This window comes from Thunnus albacares, chromosome 7, assembly GCF_914725855.1.
Source record: "Thunnus albacares chromosome 7, fThuAlb1.1, whole genome shotgun sequence".
Lineage (NCBI taxonomy): Eukaryota > Metazoa > Chordata > Actinopteri > Scombriformes > Scombridae > Thunnus > Thunnus albacares.
In genome coordinates, this window is record NC_058112.1 from 20,172,728 (window position 1) to 20,185,957 (window position 13,230).

At 38.7% G+C, this 13,230-nt stretch overlaps 1 protein-coding gene across 1 annotated transcript; it reads right to left on the reverse strand.

The window, feature by feature from the left end:
- Positions 1-18: 18 nt before the first annotated feature.
- fads2 (fatty acid desaturase 2) lies at positions 19-6,885 on the reverse strand. Its single transcript, XM_044357043.1, has 13 exons — positions 6,685-6,885; positions 5,847-6,121; positions 4,619-4,729; positions 4,018-4,215; positions 3,812-3,913; positions 3,613-3,738; positions 3,471-3,531; positions 3,309-3,385; positions 3,074-3,171; positions 2,031-2,127; positions 1,838-1,917; positions 751-876; positions 19-532 (listed from the first exon to the last, which is right to left on the reverse strand). The coding sequence occupies exons 2-13, from the start codon at positions 6,054-6,056 to the stop codon at positions 481-483; spliced, it is 1,338 nt and encodes a 445-aa protein (XP_044212978.1). The 5' UTR covers positions 6,057-6,121; positions 6,685-6,885; the 3' UTR covers positions 19-480.
- Positions 6,886-13,230: the final 6,345 nt, after the last annotated feature.

Consider the following 13,230-nt stretch of genomic DNA (forward strand, 5'->3'; position numbering starts at 1 on the left):
TAATATGAGAGACGGAGAAACAGTCAACACAGATTCTTTATTGTATCAGAACAAGAATTAAAGCTGAAGACAAGTTTTAAAAGCTTGAAAGGAGAAAATTACAAGAGCAGAACATAACCCTCAGTTACACAGGATTCGTCAGCGTAACTGTCATGTTTTATTGTTCAAACTGTATCACATGATAGAAAAAAAACTTTACTTTAAATTACTCACAATCAGTTTCCACAATTGTATTTATAACACCGTACTACTGTTGTTTAATATACTGTAAGGCGATTTAGAAAAATCCTGTGAGCACTATAAAAATCCTGCACAGAATCTGAAAAGACTGAACTATAACACTAACAATAAGAGAAGCAAAGATCATTCCCACACTATAAACTGTAATATAAAACCAAACCGATACAATCAATTCATGATGCAGAGGAGGAGAGAGATTTCACTCCTTTTATATACAGTGTAAGCGATAAAATCAGCTGATCATTTATGAAGATATGCATCAAGCCAGAGGTCCCCTGAGTTTTTCAGTGACCTGAGAAAGAAAAAAAACACATAAAACATCAGTAAATCAGTAGCCTTGCAGGAATATATATTTTTATACTGCACACAGTCACTACATTATGTGAGCATATACAGTATGTGTGTTTAGGAAATCTGTTCACACCCCATGTTTATTGGCCTTTGACAAGCCCAAAGTCGCTCATCCTGGCAGTGAGTTAGGAATTTATGTTATTATATTATTACTCTTACCTGACAACATCAATGAGGCCTCGCCACATTGTCTTCACATGATAAGGAATCCCATGTTTCTCACACAGTGCACGGACCAGCGGGGCCACCTGGTGGTAGTTGTGGCGCGGCATCGTAGGAAACAGACTTGAGCAGAGAGCAGAAACACAAGGCCTCAATCAGACAGTAAAGCAACCGACATGTTGCAACATTTGTGTTTAAAGTTATAATTCAGTATTAGCATCATCACGCACCACCAAACGTTTGTGCTTGTTATCCGTCTGTATTACAAAAAGCATAAAAATACAGCAAATGTGAACTTCAAAAGACTATTTGTTACTCTTGAGTGCAAAGTTCACCAAAAAAAGAAAATTCATACACTTAACTCTCAACGTTAATATTTCTGTAGCTTTTTATTTGTACAAACTTCATATTGTAACAGAGTCATCTGTCCTCAGCTCCATAAACATGAGATGTCAAATTCATTTCTTCAGATTTTTATTTTGAGTTTCGCAGTTGTCAAATGCACTTAAGGTTTAAAACTGAAACTCAAAAATCCCTTAACATACAATGTTAAGACAATTTTTGTCTGCCCTAAAATTAAATTAGTCTCACTTTAATTGCCTTCAGTATATATCCTGTATCAGCTTGTTGCAGCTCATTATTGATGCTATATTATGTTTACACTGATTAAAATATTCAAACTCATCAAATCGATATATTTATGATGTTTTTGTGCATCATTTTATGCAAATTTCTGCCAAATAGGGGCTGTGAGCTTGAACAATCTTTACCTGCAAAGCATGAGTTCGTTAAAGGGTTAAATTATACATTTTATGATATTTTCCTCTGACAAGGTTTGAGGCTTCATCTGCGAGGACTCAGTTGCTGGACTGTAATCGTTTGGCTACAAAACACTTAATGCTGTTTATGCTGCAGGAGCTTTTAGAAATGGAAATGTTTTTTGGATCTATAGAGTGATTGCTCCTAATTTAATTTCAGTACTTTGTGAAAAAGCTGACATGACATCACAGTAGCTGTGTGTCTGGTTTTCCTATAAACTTTTAACTGGCGAACACTCCTGAGTCCCCTCAACCATTTGACTTACTGGTGTTCGATTTGAAAGTTGAGGTGTCCGCTGAACCAGTCGTTGAAGTGGGACTGCTCGATATTGCAGGTGGCGTGTAACTAAAGCAGAGGATGAGACATGAGAGTGTAGATGAGTTGATACAGCAGCACCTACAGGTGACTGTGGATTTCACAGCAGTCAGAGAGATTCATCCTGTTATAAAGCAGGTTACCTGCATGCTCAGCCAGTCCTGGTGCTTCTCGTGGTCGATATCCATCGGCAGATGATTCATCTGAGTCACCCACACAAACCAGTGACTCTCCAGAAACCTGACACACAATACAGTACCAATGAATATTATGTTACACTATACAATCAAGATGTTGAATACAGAAGTAGTACAGAAGAATCACTTCCCAAGAAGGCATTTATATAAACAGCTTATTAGTGGAAACTTATGGTCTTATTAATTAATAATTTATGTATGATTCAAAGATCAGTATTAGGATATTTCAGAACATTTTTTGTGCCGCCAGGTTCTGAAAAATTTCATTGACTTCTGTATATCCTCCTCCAGTATTACTTGGTCTGTCTTTTCCTCTACTGTAGCTCTTTACTGTAAGTTTTTAAAAAACATTGTTAATGAATATGACCAAGATGTTCCCACATACAAATTTTGACACTTGTGTTTGAAATTGTTCAGTGGTGTGTTCACAGCATGTGTTGCAAGATGTGTTTCAAATGGGAGACGTGTGTGATTTGATGGCACTTAACCATTATGATAAGTATGTGTCAAATGGTAAATAGCACTGTACAGTTGCCTTTAATTCATCCATTCACACACACACTTACACACCATTGGCCGGAAGTTATTACACAAGGTGATGGCCTGACCATCAGGAGATCTGGGGATCAGTGTATTGCCCAAGATCACTTTGACATGTGGACAGAATGAATCATAGCTGTTAGATTGTGGTGTGTGTGTAAAGATGAGGTCATTATGTCATTATGTTGTGTCGAAAGTATTTGGAAGGTGTGTTTACTGTGCTTCATTTTGGTTGGAAAGGGTGAGGTTTAGTGAAATGGGTGTACAGTTTAGGGAAATGAGTTAATGCAGTTGGTAACTTGGGGTTTATTTTAAGAAATGTGTGTAAGCAGTGGACTGTAATTTATCACAAAGACCCATCCAAGAAAAATCATTCAGTAATCATTTAAAAACACTGAGAACTCTTAAAGTGGTACCAAAAACATATTTTGAGTTAATAGATCATTTACCTGACAAAGCTGATGAGCGCCATTGATCCAAACAGGCCATAAAGGGGTAAATAACAGCAGAAGTAGCGAAGGTAGTAGGACATGGACCAAGCCAGATCCTTCACAAGACCAACAGGTTAATATGTTGTAGTATGTAAGTATTGTAAGATGGATGATTAGATTAACGACCATTAGCCTACATTTACAGTGACATAATATTGCAAATAATAAAAACTTTATAAAGGAAACATCTTACCACCCAGTCATGGCGGGAGATCATGCAGCGCATTATCTGAATGTGGAAATAAACTGGAATGAGCAGCGGAGGTCCAACTAAAAGAGAAAGAGATTAAAATTATTCCTGTAAAGTTTCCACTGTTTCATCCTTTTCTGAATGACTTTTCAAAAAACAACTTACTGAGAAAGAAGTACTGGTGTTGGCGGTGGTAGGGCATGTGTTTTATCTTTTTCACACCGTACTGTAACAGAGAGGAACACAGATTTAGGATGATTGTGGGACTGTTTTAAGGGATGGGAAATATTAGCTTTGTGCTACTTGCCTCTACTGGTTGGGTGGCTCCAACTACAAAGACGTGCAGCATGTTGACATCCGGGTCCTTACTGAAGATGTTGGGTTTAGCATGATGCTGGAAATGTCGATGATTCCACCAGTTGGCAGAAGCTCCCTGAAAAAAAACAGTCATTTAATTTCAGTTTATCATAATTGATAATATGAAAGCTATCAAGAATATGTGTTACCTTTAAATGGCCAATGACAAGCTTGTGAAGAACGTGATTCCAGCTGGACTTTTTAAATACAGACAGGTGACCGAAGTCATGCTGCAGCCATCCAGCCTGCGCCTGGAGATGAATGGAAACAAGCATTTTAAGGATTTGTGTGCTTCAGATAGTCACATGTAGTTCGTCACAATAATTACACCAAGAGGTAATGCCGCTCCTGTCACCTGAGCAGTGGCCAGAATGACGGAGCACAGCAGCGTCAGCATCCAGCTCGTCCCCCAGAGCCACACTATCAGCCAGGCGAGGACCTCCAGCAACAGGATGTGACCCAGGTGGAAGCAGAAGAACAAAGGCCGAGCCTGAAACAGACCCTCTCTCTCTGCATGAGCGCGTAAAGTGTGGAAATCCTGTATGATGGCAGCCTGAAATAAAAAAAAGAATAAACAGATACATTCCTGTAAAGCTCAAATAAAGATGCATTTGTGTGACATTTACCAGTTTTGGGGGGTTTTAGGAAAAGTTCATGTTCACATAACACTTGAGGAGGCTTCATGGTTGTGCACAGTAAAGAGCAGAGAAAAACAAAGCATTAAGGCGGTTTGGGTTATTCAACAGCTAATGAAACATGAGTGTCCAGAATCTCAGATGTGCCTGAATAGCCTGTAAGACTCATGAATAACACAACAGATCTGTGAATCATCTGACCTACACATTAGCCTCAGGTGTTTTTGTACATGATGTCCTTTGTGCCACTCTGTCACTGTGAGATAAATGATGCTTAAATGAAAGCGAGGTTTTGTCCGAAGAATATGAAGCGGGTCTCACATTTTTGTTTCTGTCGTGGCTGGGCTCTGTTGCTGCCAGCTCTCCGATCAGCAGGGGCTTCAGAAATTTTTGCACAAACTTTGGATCCGGGTGAAAAGCAGCAAATGCATCCTGGAAAACACACATGAGAAACCCTGCTAGTGGTGTACTGTAGGGGCTAAATAATCTAAAATCTGCAAAATTCAGGAAATATGTTCGAGGATAGGTTCAAAATTTTTCAAATCTGTCTTAAAACAACAGTCAGGAGCCAATATGAACACTGAAAGAGGTTTTCCTCACTGTAAACCACTCCTCCTCAGTGATGGAGGCCAAAATCTACAGTCCTCATTTTGTGCAAACAAGTATTTGAAGAGGACATATTATGCACATTTCCAGGTCTAAATTTTTAATATGGGGCTGCACTGGAATTCCTATGATTTACAGTTTTAAAAAATTCCTTATTTAACTCATACTGACCCTTTATGCAGCCCCTCAGCTCAGTCTCTGTCTGAAACATGCTGTTTTAGCTCCTGTCTCTTTAAGGCCCCCGTCCTGATGAGCCCACTTTTGGGCATGTGTGACAAGCCGACCTCAGCTCGTTGGCAAGGTAGAAAAAAACTTTGCAAACAAAGCATTTAGGGCAGGTTGAACCCTGGGCTTTTGACTTTCAGGGAGAATTTCTACACACGTTAACCTCAAGTTTTTAAACTTTAACCTAGATATCCAACAATCTTAACAGTATATAAATAACACAAAATCAGAAAAAAGCACAATATGTCCCTTTTAAAAGTTTATCTGAAGCTAATATGAGGTTTCAGCAGTCGCAGTTACAGTCTTTTTAGTTTAAAAAGACAGTGTTTCCCTATTGAGCTGCAGTGGAAGTATAGCAACAAAAAGAGGGAATTTGGCACTAAAAACACTTTGCCTTTAATAGATATCTACTTGATTTGATTCATTTGGATGGCTGAAGCTTCATACTGGCTTCAGATAAACTTTTAAGTACATTTTTGCACGGAGGGAGGCTTGTGGGTTTTGGCCTCCATCACTCACACTGTAAGTGCATTATGAAGGGATCTATTAATGGCCAGTATGAACAGGAGGAATGATTAAGGAAAGGAAAACCTATTTCAATGTTCATTTAGGCATCTGTATACTGTGTTAAAACAGACTTGAAAATTTAAGAATGTATCCTTTAATGTATTATCTTTCTATTAAACAAACAAAATGAGACAAATAAAAGCATGTTTACTGTGGCATCCTCTCCAGCGTAGTGGCTGATGACCCGAAACCCGCCTGGGTGCCTCTTGGCCCAGTGTGTGATGTTATAAACCTTCCGATCGATGACCAACCACTGGTCGTTCCTGCTGCAGTGTCTCTGCACCTCCTCCCAGGTGTAAACACTGCCAGGTCGCCCGCTGCCTGGCTCACCTGGCTCTGTGAGCTGGCCTCCACCACCCATCCTCACTGTCTCTGGCCTGAGTCCGCCTGCACACTAAAGGGCCAGTCAGCCACAAACTTTAACACCTGGATATAAAAAAAAAAAAAAAAAAAAAAAAGTGTCTGAAACCAACAGTCAGAGCTACAGTCACAGATTGTACAGGGGAGAGAGGAGAGGAGGGGGGGGCAGCACTCAGAGGAAGAGCTTTTTTAACCTGTTGCTCTCCTCACTTCAACCATCCAGCTGATTGTAAGTGAAGAAAGACTCACAAATAATTCATGATGAAATCCGACAACCTGGCTGCTTCTGGTGAGACAGAGCAGTTTTCACCTATGCATCATTTGTCTGTATCGACATCACGCTTGAATCTAAATGCCAAGTGCACATGCTCGGAAAACTAAACCCTGGAAATGATCTATATTTAGCCTGTAAGTGCGTTTATTCATTCGCAGCCCATGCAGGCAACAAGTCATCAAATAGACATAATTAACCATTAATGTGTTAAAAATTAATAGGGCACAAACAGATCTATGAAACCGCAAACAGCCCATCGAATAACGTTTGATGCCTGATGAATTCAGCAATTACCGCAGATGACGGCTGGCAGTCTGCAGGCCCGCTACATGAAGATGGAGAATATTTCACTTACACTATCCGGACTGTGGCTACTCTCCCCTGGGTTCAGTCACACCAACACGCCGGCACACTTTATTAGCTCCCGCTCCGTGCAGATCCATGTTAAATGGTAAACATCCCAAAATTCATCCTCTGCCTTCCCTAATGTGCTCACTGACTCATTCACCCTCTCATTCAGTACAAATTCCGAGCCGATCATTCGAGGGTTTCTGGGCCAATCGGCGTACAGTAAATCCTGGACCACTGGCTGATGTGCAATTGGCTCGATAATCAGCCCATCTGAATATTATAGTGTCGTCTGTGCGCTCACACGGAAAGAGTCAGCGGGAGCACGCTGCTCTCACTTTATCCTCCATTATATATATTTACAGTTACATTCACTCTTGAGATTATACGCCACTAATGTAGAGTGAATTACTGGCATTATCACTGTACTGTATATTAGAGTTAGAGATTGTTAGTATGTTTCTTCTGTCTCTATAATCTCATTTTATTTTATTCTAGTATTTATTCTTGTTTCTTACTTTTGGCCTTAAATTTTATGAATAAAAGCAGATTTTGTATTTATTTTTTGTTTGTTTTTTTGTTTTTTGTTTTTGGCACTAACCAACAGAAAAATACACTTTGATGTCAAAATGAAAACAGATCTCTACAAATGTGATCTAAATTGATCTAATTTCATCAATCAATAAAACAAAAGAATAAAACATGTAAACAACATTGACATGTTGCTAAATTTGCAAATAAGGCAAAAACATGTCTTACACTAATATAGGATATTTATGACACATCTAACTGCTAAAATGCATATATTTCAAGAGTAAGAAAAAAACTTGTATATACAATATGTATATGTAATGTATAATATTAAGTGGCAAATTTTAGCATATTGTAAAATATATTTAGAAACACTAGCAAGTACTAAGTATCTCAAATGTGTTTTCTGTATGTTAAAACAGTCTTCATATTATTAGAATGTTGTTTAACTACGTAACAGTCGGCTGTTTTATGTAACTTTATTTTCAGCTGAAGACTGAGATCTCCTTTAAATCACAAATATTATTTCTTTAGTATTTACAGCTGAAAATAAGGAGACTGGCAAGTTTAGGATGATATCTTATTATTAACAGCACTTTTCATAAGCAGAATAAACAGCCTTTATGTTGTGAAAATGGTCTGTTGCAGTTTCCTTCTCCACCAGCAGATGGTACAACTGAGCTCCTTTAATCAGTCACCTTCCTTGTCCTCATTTAACCCCAAGAGGCAACAACCACTTGATATGGTTGGTGATTGAATCAGCCAGAGGGATGATTTGCGAAACTCTTACGAGATTTGTGCCCTTACCTTAACTTCAACCTAACATAACCTAACCTACTTTAACCTTAACCTCGACCTCAATCCGTCTCCAACAAATTCCCATTCAAAAAGCGTCCACTTCTCTCATTAAATACTAAGTCAATACATTTTTTCACCAAATCGTTATGGTCTCAATCTCTAAATTCGGGCCCTCTAATAAGTGTGCTGGTGGTCTGCACTGCTAGCTTTAGCTTTGGTCCCAGGTAGCAGGGCGTGTTCATGAATGTATTATAAGCAAGTGGCAACCTCCGGGGCTGAAAAATGAAGCCGATGCGGAAGCACCAAAAACTGCAGTTCCTTGAATGGCCACATGAGACTGGCTCCAAAAGCGAGTCAATCCCCATAGACCCCCATGTTAAAATGCCCACCCAACTTCACATCAGAAATAAACATCATCATCGTTTACAGCCTGGTAGAAAAAAACAGTTTTGGTCTCTACAGCTAATTTCCCCTTTCATGACAACTGTACAGGGGGGTGAATTTTTTTATAACTCACCTGTTTAAATGTTATTAAGCCATAAAGTTATGCATAATTAAGGGCATAGCTGCTTTGAGTGACAGGTCACTAGCCGCTAGGTTGCTTGTTTCAGCAGCCAGGCTTCATTCGGCCCTCCTCAGCACCACCTCTTTGCCCAATTTAGATTAGCTGGGAGTTATGTGGAGTCAGGCACTGCCAAGATGGTGACGGCCGGAGCCGCCCACTTTCAGAAACCAATGGGTGACATCACGGTGGCTACGTCCATATTTTATACAGTCTATGATTATAAGAGCTGGAAAGGGCGCCACCACTCAGCCTTGCAGCCAAATTTTCCCAGTGGCCACTTGCAGTACTGCAGCGAAAAATAGCCCTGTGGCCCAGAAAGCATTTTCCCCATAGACCACCATTGTAAGAGACATCTGTAAAACTGTTGACAGGACACCTTGAACTGCAAACAAGGTCAATTATGACTCTTTCTATCATGATTTTTTGATCCATGGAGGTTTCATATTTGTAAAACTTCCCTAGAGGCAAGAAAAGTGATTTAAAAATCTGTAACATCATCACAATGTTAAGTATATGGGCCAAGCAGGAACTCACGGACAGAGCCAACGGGGGAAACACCACTGCACATATTCACTGGACAGCACAACACAGAAACAAACCCAGAAGCCAGAAACTTTTGGCGTATGTGCCAGCCAAGCAATTCTCATTGGATTGAATGGGCACCATTTTTGGTCTGGTATCCAGCTCTTATAATATATCGACGGGTGTGTTTCCAGAGTGTGGAAGTTAACACCCCACACTCCTTATCTGGAAGATCCTGGCTCCAAACAGAAAAGATGGCACTGATCATAAGCAGCAGCATTATTTTTGGGGGGTTGGTGCTAGATTGAAGCAGCCGGAGGGACAATTTGTGAAATGCTTGCGAGATTATGCTAACCTTAACCTTAACCTCAATTTTAAACCTAACCCTAACCGCACTCACAAGAGTTCGTCCCTCCAGCTGGTCCAATTTGGCGGTTACCTTTTTTTCCCACCCACATTCTGCAAAGAGCCACCCCTACTCTGCCTCTGATTGGCTCTGATCCTGATATTCTTACACTAACTCTAACCATCTCATGCTTCATGCCTAAACCTATCCAGTCTAACCAATGACAGCAATGAGTACTAGCCAATCAGAGGCAGAGTGGGGCAGGTCTGCGCGGAATGTGGATGGGAAAAAAATAAGGCAAAGCAGCAACTCTGGGCTTCAAACTTTCAAATTCAGAATCAATATATTGGTAAATAAATCTCTGGGCTTCAAACTGGCTCCAATGCAAACCAATGGGTGACGTCACGCCTTGCTACGTCCATCTTTACATACAGTCTATGTTTAACCCCGAAGAACCAACAGCAGATCTGATTCCACTCTTGTGTTGCATCTGTCACCATATATAAAATAATGCAATATAACCCAAATGATATATTTTATAATAAATGATTTGCTCTTGTTTTGCTTATGTCGACATATGTTGGAGTTCTTATAGTTTGTTTGTTCTCCATATGTTTCTCATACTTGGCTCGGTCACGCAGTGCTTCATCTGCATTCACCTCAGCAGTCACATCCATTCACCCCCCCGAGGTCTCTTGTCTGTCTGCTGCTTACAGTCCATTGTGTCATTTCAGGGTCATTTCTATGCGATGCAGAAATTTGCAAATCAGCTCTTTTGGTCCTCAGCATATCAGACAGGATTATCCTCAAGCAGCGTGCGGCCTGTCTCCCTGTTTGTCCGCTTCTTCTGCCACAGCTCATCAGGCTGACAGGAGCACTGCACATCTGACCCCAGCAGCTTTTCCAGGCTTTTTTCCAGTATCATATCCCACAAAACCCACGTCAATCAGAAAACCTGTCTGCTGTTGTCGAGTATTTGATAAAGTCTGAGGTGGAGGGTACAACTTTCAGATATTACTTGAGTATTTCCATTTTGGGAGACTTTTTTCTTTTCAATCTGCTACATATCAGAGGGAAATATTGTGCTTTTTCTCCACTGCATTTAGATTAACTGGTGGCTGAAAGTATCTAGTTTTAGTGCATTTTAAGAATTTACAAGTATGATGACATCATCAAAAATATATGCATTGCTTCATATAAAGTAGTTTCAGTCAATGTCACTTCCTCAACCTGAAACCAAATTGTACTAGAGCTAAAACCATTAGTCAATTAATCGATAAGTTGATACACAGAAAATTAAACGCTAAGTATTTTGATCATCGAAATAGTTTTGAGTAATTTTTTTAATAAAACATGCCAAAATTCTCTGGTTCCAGCTCCTTAAATGTGAATATTTTCCGGTTTCTTTAGTCTTCTTTGACAGTAAACTGTATGTCTTTAGGTTGTGGACTGTTGGTCGGGACAAAACTAGAGGTTGTTTTGGGAAACAGTGATCAACATTTTTCACCATTTTCTGATTTTATAGACCAAACAACTAATCAAGGAATCAAGAAAATAACCTTCAGATTAATCAATATTGAGAGCAATCATTAGTTGCAGAAATTGTATACATTGTATAAGAGATCATTTTAAATGATAAGTACTTTGAATTTAGATACATACTGTAAGTATTCAGAGCAATACCAAAATGTAAAAATACTTTCTTACAAGTAAAAGTCCTGCATTCAAAGTTCTTATGTATTTATGTAGAAGTACAGCAAGTAAAAGTAATATCAACTAAATGTACTGAAAGATTCAAAAGTACATTAGAGCCTATATTGTTGACTTACTAGTATATTATTATGACTACTGCATTATTGGATTGTTATTATTGATGTTTTTTTAAGCAGCATGTTGTAGCTGGTTGAGGTGAAGCTGAATGTAACTGCTTAATAGTTAAATCTCTAAACTAAACTACACTGATCATAGATTTTGTATGTTTGTAGTGGAGTAAAAAGTACAATATTTAACTTCACCTTTACTTGGATGATGTATCATATCCAAGAAAAACACCTCAAAACTGCACTTTGTACGGTGCTTGAGTAGATGTACTTAGTCACATTGCATCACTGGTACCATACTCTCAGTAACATTGTATTTGCAGTTGAAATGTGGTATTATTACATTGTTGTAAGCAAGAGATGATGTGAATCTTCCCCCACTGGGTGAAGTTACTGTAGTCTGTGCTGATGCCCTTTTATTTAAAACTTGCTCTGGGCTCATCCACATTTTGGAGCTATTTCGAGCCCCAGTGTACCGAATGAATATATTTTAGTCATGTCACATTCAATTACATCTAAACTGCATTTTTAGTATCTATGTATCTCTCTGGGGTGGAGAGTAATTCAATCCTATAGACCTACAAGTCAAACTTTTATTTGGTTTTTACTCCACTACTTCTCTCTGACGACTCTTAGCAGCTCAAGAATTTAACAATCAGTACAGATAAACTCATTAAATATGAGGAAGAAATACCACCAAAAAAAACTATGAACACAAGTAAAATACAGCTCATCCAACAAGTTAACACATCAGTCATCTTTAACTGAACCGATCGACTGTAATTCAGTGGACAGACAGTGAAGTCTGGCAGCATTTTATAGATTATTTTTCTTACTCTTGTGTCTGTTCTGTGTCAGAGCCGAATGTCATCAGAGCTTTTTAACTGGTCTATAAAAACCCATTCAAGTTCATGTCTGTAGTTGTTTGATACAAACCAGCGCTGGAGTTACCATCTTTGGAGGTCCAAAAAACCATGTGATCATTAATAGTCTTTTACTGATAAATGTGTTACTGTAATGTATGATTATGTACTTCCGGTGGAGGGAGAAGTATTCAGATCATATATATAAGTATTAGATAAGTAAAAGTAGTAATACCACTATATAAAGATATAAAAGTCCAGCATTCAAATTGTTACTGCAGTAAAAAGTATCATCTGTAAAATGTGAAAAGCACTCATTATGCAGCGTAGACTCCTGTCAGTGTTAAATTATTATATATTATTCATTGGTGAATTATTATATATAAGTATCATTTTAATGTTGCAGCTGGTTGAGGTGGATTTTTCTGGAGTTTCTCGGAATCAGATCGAGATTGAGATTTTTAATTGCTTTTTTTTAAAGGAGTTTTTCCTCGTTCGAATTGAGGGTCTAAGGTGTTGAATTGCTGTACAGACTGTAAAGCCCGCTGAGGCAAATTTGTGATTTGTGATATTGGGCTATACAAATAAAATTGACATGACTTAAGTAATAATAAAACAATGGCACATGTCTGGAATAGAGTGCAACATAAATTTAAACAGAGAATATCTAATTTACACGTGACTTTTGTCTTATCCCACTGAAATAACACAATTAATCTGAAAATACTGTAGAGGAACTGGTTGCTTTTTTGGCAAGCACTTTTCTCTGTTATTCATTATTCATCATAAGATAGTGTTCAGGTTCTGCCTACTTACAGTTTTTCTCGGTTGCTTTGGCACAATGGACAAATGAAAATAATGATTCTAAACACATTGTGTACAACTCTCAAATCCACAGAAAACACTGCATGCATTTCTTGTTGCTTGATCCAATGATGCAATGACTCGGTGACCCAAGTTGATTACATTCATTTTTCAACTGGTTTGTATTACTCTTCAGCACATTTATCAACATGTTCTTTATGTAAATCCACACATGCAAAACACTGCACCCAAAAATTATGACCTTCCAAACATGAATCATTAATATTCTCAGTAATCTGGCATT

Coding starts and splice junctions, on each gene's coding strand:
- fads2 (XM_044357043.1), bottom strand. CDS start 6,056: ATGGGTGGTGGAGGCCAGCTCACAGAGCCAGGTGAGCCAGGCAGCGGG. Junction 4,216..4,618: donor GCCACGACAGAAACAAAAAT/GTGAGACCCGCT, acceptor TTTTTATTTCAG/GCTGCCATCATACAGGATTT. Junction 877..1,837: donor AACTTTCAAATCGAACACCA/GTAAGTCAAATG, acceptor TCTCTGCTCAAG/TCTGTTTCCTACGATGCCGC.